Below are 11247 nucleotides of genomic sequence, written 5' to 3'. Positions count from 1 at the left end.
TTTCCAGAAACACACACACACACACACACACACACACATGTGTGTGTGTGTGTGTGTGTGTGTGTGGGGGGGGGGGGGGGGGGGGCGGCAGTTTCGAATTGCAGCCTTCCGTATAGCCTTTGGGATTTCCCATAAGGGGAGGGGAGCTCCCCGAAATCCCGAATTGGGGTATAGCGGTAGGAGGGTCCAGAACCATCCACTCATGTAAAAAAGAACGCCCTGCGTCTCTGGAAGGACCAGAACCATGCAGTCACTTTTCAACTTTCACTTAGATTTCGGGTTCGATGGAAAGGACCAACTAAATGCTCATTTAAATACTGCACTTGTTCGTTGGGTTTTGGTTGCAGAATAGATTCGAAGAACAGGAGGACTCGTTTTTATCATCCATTATTTATTTTTAAATATATCTCCATCTCAGGACAAATGACCCTTTCGCCGCATCAGAACGGGAAACCTAAAGGAGGAAAACTGTTTAGTGTCAAACTGCCTAAAGGCCTGGCACGAAAGTCGACGAAAACTACAACCAACGATGCAACGGATAAATCCGCTGTTCAGACCCCCAGAGGTGAGTAGCATCCCCACTCTGTCTTTTCACACAATGAGGTTAGGCCCGTTTTAGCCAAGAAATGGAGCAAATAAGAAATAACCATTAATACTGTTATGCTCCAATCAGAGGATTTGTCTAAAGTAGGGGAGCCGATCACTTTCCGTGATTTTGGAATGTAAATTTTTGGAGACTGGTAGCCTATCTTGATTCTTGGGGTTCCCGCCAGACCAGAATGCCAAAAATGTCTCAATTTGTTTCTGTTGGGTTTAGCATGTGTAATGTTTTGCATAATTAGCTAATGAATTGCCAAAAACAGGAAATGGCAATAACTTTGATTCTAGGTAACTTATAAAGGTGATCCAAGAGTCCGGTCCATGTTTGTGATGGCCAGAAATTAATCTGTTACCATTGCAAGTCATACAACCTTTCCTAATTAGCATAATTAGCATACATTGTGCAAAAACTAGGTGAAAATAAGCAAATTCCTGCAATTTTTACTTTTAGTCACCTTATGAAAGCTTCTCAGACTATAAGTGTATGTTTACATGTCCAGGAATTATTATCATCTTAAATAAATCATGCAACCTTTTGTGTATGTAATAATATAGTTATGTAATAATCACAACGAAACCAGAAATATAGCCTAGTAGCCAAAAAGTTAACCCGGACATGTTGAGTAGGCTACACCAAGGTTTTATGTTAGAAATGTTTAGTATGGGTCCCCAGCATGTAGAAACTGCCGGATGCTAACTTGCATAATTATGTTATCAGATTGTTTATTCTAATATTTACAGAAAGTTTTTAAAATGCATTTAAATTGAAGGGTCTCCATCTTCGCTGTCGTCATCGTCAATCCCCAACACATGTGCCTTGCTTATTAGGCCTACTACACACCTCTTCATCTGCCCACGGGCCACACATGCACATCTCAGAACACATCTCAAGTACAATGTGACATTTCTTAATTTGCTTTCCTCTTCAGATGAATTCACATTTGAGCAGAACCTGGAGCATCTCCGTCTGTTAGAAGCTGGAAAGCAGCTGATCGACAGAGAAGAGCATCTGTTCGCCACCGTGGCGGGGGGGACGGGACCGCTCGAATGTCAGAAAGATCAAGTAGATCAGCTCGCTAAAGACCACCAGACCCTCCTCGGGTGTGTGACAAAGGCTTTAAGGGAGTCCCTCGACCCGGTGAAGGAAAGCGCTTTAAAGTCCGCCATGAAGGCTCTTCTCCTGGAAGCGGAGCAGGACAAGAGGTGGGCTTCAGCGGAGAGGAGAAGCCAGACTTCCCCAGCATGGAGACCGAGTCGGTGGAGACTACTACTGGATTTGACGCTCCAGGAGACCGTGGAAAAGCGAATGGATGCGGCTACACTTGTGGACCAGGCAACAGAGGGGTGGTCATCTGTTCAGATGGAGATAGAGGGGAAGGGAAAGCTGATCAAAGAAGACCTCCAGAGGGTGGTGGAGGTCCTGAGGGACTGCTATCCGGTGGAGATTGATATTTGTAACGTCTTCGCCAGGCTGTACCACCAAGACTTCTGCTCCAGACTGAATAAGATCGCAGACTTCGCACTCAGCGAGAAGGACTGCGCTCATGTCCTGCGTTGGATGAATGAGTACTATCCAAAGTAAGTATAGCATGCATTGATTTGTGCCTTACCATTTTTTGGTTAAAAAATTAATAATAATAATATATTGTAAAAAGTTTAAGCTCTATTCTGATTGCCTAATAATGTTTTGTTTGATGATAACAGGTCTCCCCATCTCTCCAGCTCTTTAATAAACAAAAACATTATACATTTTCAGGTGGGTTGCCAATTTCAGCCACTCACAAGAGTTGTACCCATTTTATATTTTTTAAATGTGTTATTGTTCCAGTTCAATGTTTATTGCTTTCCCTGTATCCTGTTAGAGCTCTCTCCTCAGTCTTCAGATTGGATAAAATTGGTGTCTCGACCTGAAAATGCATTTTCTGTTTACTTAAAATGCTGGAGAGACGGAGACACTCTAAATACATTTTTGCTATCATAATTTAGGCTAGAGCTTTTGAAAACCTAATTTTAACAATAAATATCACTTCACTGTATCTTTTAAATCATAGGGAGAGTGCTAATGTGACTGACTTTCTCTCTCTGTGCCAGTATACTTAAAAAATACGAGAAAGACATCAACTGTGAGGCATTGGGGAAGCTGTTGCCTGAGAAAGTGTACAAACCGTTGGAGGAGCAATATCTTACTAACTCACAGGTAAATCAGAGATAGCTTGGTCTATGGTAGTACACCAGGGAGAGGTATATTGTTAACTGTAGGCCTACATGTTTTTAAGCAGGTGTTGATTCTCATCAGGGTATAATATATACGATTATATTCATGATATACCGGTAGCTATTGTAATTAGAGGGCTCATGGAATGTTGTCATTTGGGAAAGAGTGGAAGCTTGTCTGTACTTGTCTGTACTTGTCTGCTCCATATTTTGGCTAACAAGGAATAATCCAATTTAAAAACCTTATTCGTTATACCATGTTTAAACAAGACAAATATTGTAGAGTAGACAAAAGAGCAGACAGGTAAGGAGAAGAGATAAAACATTAAAATAATCCTGTGTTTGTGTGTGCATGTTAACTCGTGTCTAGGTGAACACGCAGAAGCTCATCAGCCAAATTCTGAAGAGAGAAGAAGAAGCATGGCTGAAAGGAGATGAGCCTGAGTTTGGAGAATATTACTCAAGTCCATTGGCCATCGATGTGGTTCAGGTAGAGAATTCCCAAGTTTCAATACTTTTTTTTGCCACAGTTTTGGAGTCTCAATGCATTCAAGGAAGACTTAGAGAGGGCGGGGGGGATGGGGGGGGGGTGTAAGATGAAAGACAAAAAGTAAGGAGAGGTATAAAACCTAATTTATAGAGATGCAAATTAAGGTTTAATGATAAACATCTTGGAGATAAGGAGCTACAGACTACAGTCCTATAACAAAAATATAAATGGTAAATGGTGCATTTATATAGCGCTTTTATCCAAAGCGCTTTACATAGATTGTAAACCTATTCACCCATTCACACACATGGAGCATCGATGGCGGAGGAAACCATGCAAAGCACCAACCTGCACATCGGGAGCAGGTGTTCAGAGTCTTGCTTAAGGACACTTCGACACTAACTGAGTGAGCCCGGGATGGAACTGGTTCCCATCCAGGCGCTCTACCGGCCACTCTACCCATGCATGAGCCACTGCCACCCCATCCACCAAATATATGTAATGCATTTTAAAAGCTACTTCAGAACAGCCATCTTTATGCAGCTATTAGTCTAACGTTGAACAGCTACTGTATCAGTCCAATCATAAGTAGGACTGTAAGTATAATAAATATGCTATACAATAACACTACAGGTATACTGATATCAGGCGGCATGCGGGTAGGGATGCACTGATTAATCAGCCAAACATTGTTAGCAGCTGATACTCTCCTTGTTGACTGTCATCGGCTTATTGGCACGTAACATTCACCGATGCCATAGGCAGATGTTGTTTCAGTTATTTAATAAATCTATAAGATTGATTTTGTGATGATAGTGAGATGAAGCGATGAAACACTTCAAACTGTTTTTATAATGAAGATTTATTTTTCCTGGCACAAAAACAATGGCAACCGTTATTTGGCCACATTTTCAGTATCAGACTATCAGTATAGCAGATAGACTATCAGTATATCTGCTATACTGATAGTCTGATACTGATGGGGCTTCAATTCTGTACATCCCTACAAATTGTAGGGCCACAGTTGATGAAGTATTGAGGAGACGGACAGGCTCATGGTAGAACACCGCTAGAAATCCGAAAAACGCGCTCGGTGTGGGGACCTTACGAGTTATGCACTTGACAAGTGCAACCAATTAAACTTTTCGGTTTCCGGATAAATATGATAAATGATAGTAAGGAACACATGGGTGAGATGGCTAAAACAGTACTCCTATAATACTGGGTGGCGGTGGCTCAGGGGTATAGTGACTGGATGGGAACCGCAAGGTTCCCAGTTCGAAGAGAGCAAGACACTGAACCCCTAATTGCTCCTGATGGGCAGGTTGGTGCCTTTCATGGTTTCCTCTGTCATCTGTGTATGAATAGTGAGTGTGAATGGGTGAATGTAATGCACAATCTATGTAAAGCGCCTTGGATAAAGGCGCTATATAAATGCACCATTTTAGTTCTGACATACTATCGGTCCGACTGTCACTAGCCTGACAACCTAACCCAAACCTCGGCCCTAACCTATAAGATTTAGAAACTTTTAGTAAGACTAAAACATAATTGCCCAGACCAGAAAGCAAATATTCTTTGTTCTGTACGTATACAATTGTACAAAACACTGAAGTCCTTAAACCAGAAACCTAACCGCAGGCACGGTGCAACGCATGTCGGACCAACGCATGTTTGGGAGCGACGGGTGATTTCCGCACGTCGGACCTTTGGTGTGTCGGATCTTTGGTGTGTCGGATCTGTGTGTGCATCCCTGTTTTCTGACATAGGAGATGGTTTGAATACTGTAGTACCTGTATGTTGTTGTAGTTTTCATAATAATTTGTATTTTTCTGAATTTAGTGTATCAATGGTACCATGCAGTCAGCAGAGGTTTATTTAGGAGACCAGCAGAAGGCTTTGCCAGTAATGTGCCTTCTTAAAGACTTCCTACAAAGGTAATGTTATATCTAACATATATACTGTAGCAATAGTCACAAGTGGTGAAGATTTGATTGATTCCTTGCATCTCTTTTATAGTAATATTTAACATCCTTTAAAATATTCAATATTTATAAAGCTTTGTTCTACCAGATTTCTTGGTTCTATTCCATTGCTGACGCATTTGGATGGATACTGTGTAATATATGCCACTCTTAGTAGTTGATTGATTGACTGACATTTCTATTGACAAAATAAATAAGAGACGTTAATAATATATGCATAATATTTTGGGTAAAGAGTAAAGGTCAAGATCTTATTTCCATTCTTGCGTGCATGCGTGCATGCGTGTGTGTGTGTGTGTGTGTGTGTGTGTGTGTGTGTGTGTGTGCGCGCGCGTGATTATTTATTTATCAAAAGTAACAAGTGTCCTTTTAATTTATTACAGTTTTATGAAGTTCCACGAGGATGTAATCAAGGGAACCCCTGCAAACAGCAAGCCTGTAACGTTGGCAAACCTCAACTGTGTAGAACAATTCAGGTATATGTCATGAAATCATTTCTATTGTTTTACAAGAATGAAATGATAGTCCATGAAAACAAAATGCTCCATTTAGAGTTTAGACCATTGCAAGAAAATGTGTTTTCCATCGTAATTTGACACAGCTAGTCACATTGGGGAAATTATGCATTATACTTCTCTATTCTCTAGGTCGTCCTCAGACGAGCCCTCCATCGTTAGATTTCAAGCCATGTTGGCGTGGCCTAGTTTGATGTGTGCCAAGTATCTAACTCAACCATAAATCAAAGGAGGGCACATTTCTTGGCAAAGAACAGTTGGTTTAGTGTTATGAGGGGCAAAATAGCTGAATGGGTTGAGAGGCCGCCTGTGAAACAGAAGGTCCCTGTTTTGCATCCAGGCCCCAGACTGTTTGTCAAAGTGTTCATGAGAAAGACACTTTAACCCTTAACCGCACAGACGCTACCCTCATAGTGACAACTGCTCCTGTTACTTAGCATGGGTTAATTGCATTGCAAATATGGAAATATACAGTGACAAATAACACCAAACGAGTTGGGACCAAATGCTTATTTATTATCCTTCTATAAATGCATAAAGTCTCTGCACCTGAATAATTGTTATTTAGGCACAAAGGCAAGGAGAATTTTGCATTTGATTAACATTTAAATTGAATAATATATTGTTTACCTGTATGTGGTAAATTCTGCAGCAAATTATATTATGTAACCACTTTCGCTCAAAGTGACTGTTCAGCTCACTATTGCACTGATTGGACAGACTACCTGTCATTTCGCCCGATATTGTATTTAGCCATTGAACTGTGTTGAAATGTCTACCTCTACACAGGGACTACATTAGGAAAACAAGTCTCTTCCCAGAGGAAGTAAGGGAAAGCTGTTTGTCAACTGTGACTGCTATGAAGGAATCAGGATATGCATACTTATTGAGCCCCATGCACAAGGACCTGAAGGTATTCTTTATATTTTCAGCAATTTTGTCCCTATCCAACTGTACGAGTTTTCAGAATTGCTTTTTTCAGAATGTATAGCAAATGTACAGGAATTTGTGCAAAGCTACATCACCAATGTCGTGTAGCCTAAGTATAGGCACTGGCGCAGGCTGCAAAGTCAAACCAGTGATTTTCTATCTTTCTTTTTTTTTTGTATTCCATAGAAGCCAGCATGTCCTATGGAAGCCTATCTACAAGCTCTTTTGGTAGATAGGCTTGTAGATGGGCTTCCAAGAAGACATGCTGGCTTCCATGGAAGCCTATAAGCCTATCTACCAAAAGAGAAGCCAGAATGTCTTCTATGAAAGCCTATCTACAAGCTAAAAATATCAGATTAACAAAAAACATGTTTCAGTCATGAGTTTCAGTCATGAGATTTTATTTTGCTTTAATCCCTGTATAGCAGCAACAAAGTTAAACAAAAATGAGAGACAACTCAAAATAGTCAACCAAATTATTGAGAGTCTAAATATTTACCTAGTGTTTTGTAATAAGTTTCCCTTGTAGAAAAGATCACACCTGTGAGGGGCGCTCTTATCATCCTAAAACATCATCCATTCATTGTCAATGGCATTTAATGTTTGTGTTAGGACAAGAATCTACACTATAGCTGAATAATGGAGGGGCAAAAAGCAACACAAGCAACAGAGATGGCATCTAATTTATGATTTACATGATCTATTCTTCTATTTTCTATTCTAATTACTAGTGACGTTCTTTCTTAACAGCCTCAGTACAAAAAACTGGGAACCAGTGAATGGCTAAATAAACCTTTGTTCGAGGAGCTGCTGGATGGTGTGGAAGAACATATTAAGGATCTCAAGGGGCTGAACGAGTCCTGTCATCAGGTAGATAAAACTTGCATCTGCTATCTTGCAACAACGCTGGTTTGAATCTGACTTTTACCTGGAAAATCAGGGAGAGGAGTAGTGCTGTCCCCTCCCTCAACAGATATCATTGAAAGACACTTAAGCAACTCTATTCTACTGTGAAACAACCGCTGAAAGACAGACAATCAGATACATTGAAAATAAGAGGACGATTCACTGATTCTGACCTATTGTTTACTTGACTGATTGATCCTTTGGTTGAATATTGATCAACTTAATGCAGGAACTGATGGGCCGGCTGGAGAAGGAGGTGACATTGGAGTACGTCAAGAGGCTAATGAAAGACAAGGTCAAGCTGAAGAAGAAGGAGAAGCAAGAGCACGCAGCCAGAACTGTGACTGAAAATGGACATAGCCTCCACAAGCTGTTTTCTAAAGTGGTGAGACATTACACTGACATCACACAATATGTCGGGGAGAGTTGAGGGACTCTAGGGATTAAGTGGTATGTATGCCCACTTAAACCCATATGTTGAACGCTCTTCTGATTAGTCAGTTGTGCCGTTGTCAGCAAAGTGATATCAAAAGGTAGAGATAAAAGCAATGTTAAACATGTTGAGACTTTTGCTTTTGATCAATGTATCTCTTGAGTTCAGCACCAGAGTGTATGGCTATGCGTGACATACTCAATTCTGCACTGGAAAACAATTATGAAGGCAGGCTGGATTTCTCTTCATTTAATGACAAGAAATGAAGCTTTTGGCACACAGAACACATTGGGAGGTGTTGTCTGATTTACACACATTCTTCTCACAATAGAACAATAGAATTATCGTGTACTTGTTTTAATGTACATGGCATGGGCCCAGGAGTTTATTGAGTTCTGTGTTGAAGTTGGATGATTTGGATCTGAGATCTGACAGTATATTTCAGGGTTAGACTAACACTGATACACAATAAGGAAATAAAACTATTATCACCATCAAAGCAGCCATTTGTAAGTACATTCTCCTTAACACTTTGAATGGGGCACAGGACACCTTTCATATCAAGACTATACACACAAATTTCAATGTACATACACATAGAGATAAATGTAAATACTGTAGATAAAATGCTGTACACTGTACAGTGTGCATACAGATTTCAAAGTAGGAACCATGCACAAGCACACGGCACCTTTGAGCACCCCAAATTAAATTACCAATATGTCTTTATATTATTACTATTGCTATTTTTTTGTTTTGTTTCTGCTACAGCATGCTATAATATGGAACCAAAACCAACACATTTTACTCTTGTGTACTTGTAACAATAACTTGAATCATGGCTCATGAAAACATGGTTGGTTGGTTGGTTGGTTTGATCAATGTCATTGCTTTGGGGTCTTGAGGGATAGATTTTAAAGCCATATAGACAAAAGGTATCCTTCCTCCAAGTAGTACTGCTTGTCAAAATGTGAATTGCAGACTTGAAAAGAAAATAATCCAAGGCACTCCGTCTTTGGTGAAAAATAAAATAGTTTATTTGAAGATGAGCAAGGCAAATAAATAACAGGACCAACGCGTTTCGACCAAAAGGTCTTCGTCAGGGTCTATCTGCCAGCTTGGCTGATTAGTCACCCTTAAATACAACCATTATAATTAATAGGAAAAACAAAGGGAAAAATATAAAGTAAATATTTACATTTAGATAGATTTTAAAGCATTTCAATTTCCATTAGAGAACAGGAAGGCATGTGATGTGACACACAGGTCATGAGCTGGCTGCTGTGTTTGTTCCTGTAGTGCCTGCATGCACTGACTGACCTACAGTAATACAACACCTGCCCGCACGCACACACACGCACACCAATGAAGTAATTTATCTATGCAAGGTCACATTGTACATGCACATTTTAGGAGTCTGATGATACTGTGATCATAACCATGCAGTAGGTTTTCAACCATAGTTTAAAGAAGGCAATTATTGTTAACAGGGTTCCAGGGAGGATTGGCTGGCTGACATATTGCCCAAGATTGCAGAAGTGCTGAAACTCCAAGACCTTCCTTCCATTCAGATAGCAGTAGCATATCTGCAAGCAGCTTACCCTGACCTGAGGTAACCTTAACATTCTATTCTACTCCACTTTTAGAGTATGACGGTGTTTTCTTACATTTATAATTCAGATTATGTTATGTAAGTATTTTATTTTGAAAACATGAAAAGTAATTCATTTAAGTTTTTCTTTCTGACCTACAGTGTCAAACATGTCACTGCCTTGCTGAAATTGAAGAGCAACCTATCCAACAACGACAGGGAGAAGGTGAGGGCCACTTTTCAAGATAGTTTGGCTGAAATCAATCATCAGGATGCCCAGCCTTTCTTCTCCAATGTCCAGATCAAATAAGGGCTCCAGAATGCAACCATGATGGTTGCACATGTACGTATGAGCCCGAACTTCTGCGAAGAATTCACCCCACTCTGCCTATGATTAGCTCACCATGATATTCTTCTTTGCTGCACTGCATGTTGGGGAGAAATAATAATATTTATTGCAAAGAGTTGGGGCAAAGCATGGCTGGGAAAAGTGCTTAGTCGTAGCATTAAATGTTCTTTTCTTTTTTGGCTTTCACCTTTATTTTATATTTTTTATGGAGGGACAGACAGTAGGCTGACAGGAAAAATGGGGAGAGAGATGGGGGATGACATGCAGTAAAGGCCGTCGGGATCGGGAGTCAAGTGTTATGATCTGACTGTGAACTGTGTACTGTTACCCTTATTTTGTAGTGTGTCTTAGTATTTCCGGTTTTGCCTAGCTGTTGCCTGTCTTGTCTCGCCTCTTTCCCTGTTACACACCTGTCTCCATTTCTGTCGTTAGCCTGCAGTTGCCTGATTACACTCACCTGTGTTTTGTAGTCTATAAGTACTGGACTCATTCTGCTTTCACACTGCCAGATCAAAGTTGATGTTACTTTGTGTTCCTGCCTGTTTTTGTCCTGCTGTTTCCCTCGTCATGTAAGCTGTTATGTTTTTTGCTCTAATAAATACTGGACTTTACCTGCCTGCCTGCTTGTTCTGCATCTGGGTCCACAACCTGACACACATCGTGACAGTTTGATCTGGCCAACATGGACCCAACAGAACTCCAGGACATTGATGCTGACCTACTAGCTATCAAGAGCTATGTGGACTCAGCTGTTAAGAACACCTCCTGTATTAAACAGCAGGAGACTGCGCTCAGGATGGCTCTTAAGGAGGTTTTTTGTTTCATGAAGAAGAGACCAGATCTCGCAAGATTGGTGGATGTAACGGCCAGACAATTAACTTCCATATTAGCATCCTTGCTATCCAGCAACCATCCTCGACCTGTTGGCCCCGAGCCGGCCACTCCTGTTTCCACTGATTCCCAGCCTTCTAGCCTTCAGTTGGCTTGTGACCAGCCTTCTCCAGTGGTACGGCTGGGGTTCGTGAGAATGGAACCTGCCTGTCATGGGTCTTCAAGGAGGAGGAGTGGTCGCCGTCGCTTCCGCCAGTGCAACGGGCTGCCCAGTGTAAAGGCACCCAGCGACGCCGAGACGCGGCCACCGCCGCCCAGCGACGCCAAGACGCGGCAACCACCGCCGAGCGACGCCGAGACGCGGCCAACGCCGCCCAGCAACGCCGAGACGCGGCCAACACCG

At 41.3% G+C, this 11247-nt stretch overlaps 1 protein-coding gene across 1 annotated transcript; it reads left to right on the top strand.

The window, feature by feature from the left end:
- Positions 1 to 218: 218 nt before the first annotated feature.
- Positions 219 to 10623, top strand: LOC308330181 (tumor necrosis factor alpha-induced protein 2-like). The gene is made up of 11 exons (XM_080784921.1): positions 219 to 565; positions 1530 to 2178; positions 2692 to 2797; positions 3185 to 3304; positions 5147 to 5241; positions 5673 to 5765; positions 6594 to 6717; positions 7485 to 7604; positions 7870 to 8025; positions 9564 to 9685; positions 9827 to 10623. The coding sequence occupies exons 1-11, from the start codon at positions 424 to 426 to the stop codon at positions 9972 to 9974; spliced, it is 1875 nt and encodes a 624-aa protein (XP_080641047.1). The 5' UTR covers positions 219 to 423; the 3' UTR covers positions 9975 to 10623.
- Positions 10624 to 11247: the final 624 nt, after the last annotated feature.

Source organism: Protomyctophum bolini, assembly GCF_963924005.1.
Source record: "Protomyctophum bolini genome assembly, chromosome: 15".
Lineage (NCBI taxonomy): Eukaryota > Metazoa > Chordata > Actinopteri > Myctophiformes > Myctophidae > Protomyctophum > Protomyctophum bolini.
The sequence above is the reverse complement of the archived record's forward strand: the minus strand, read 5'-3'. Positions and strand labels throughout refer to the sequence as shown.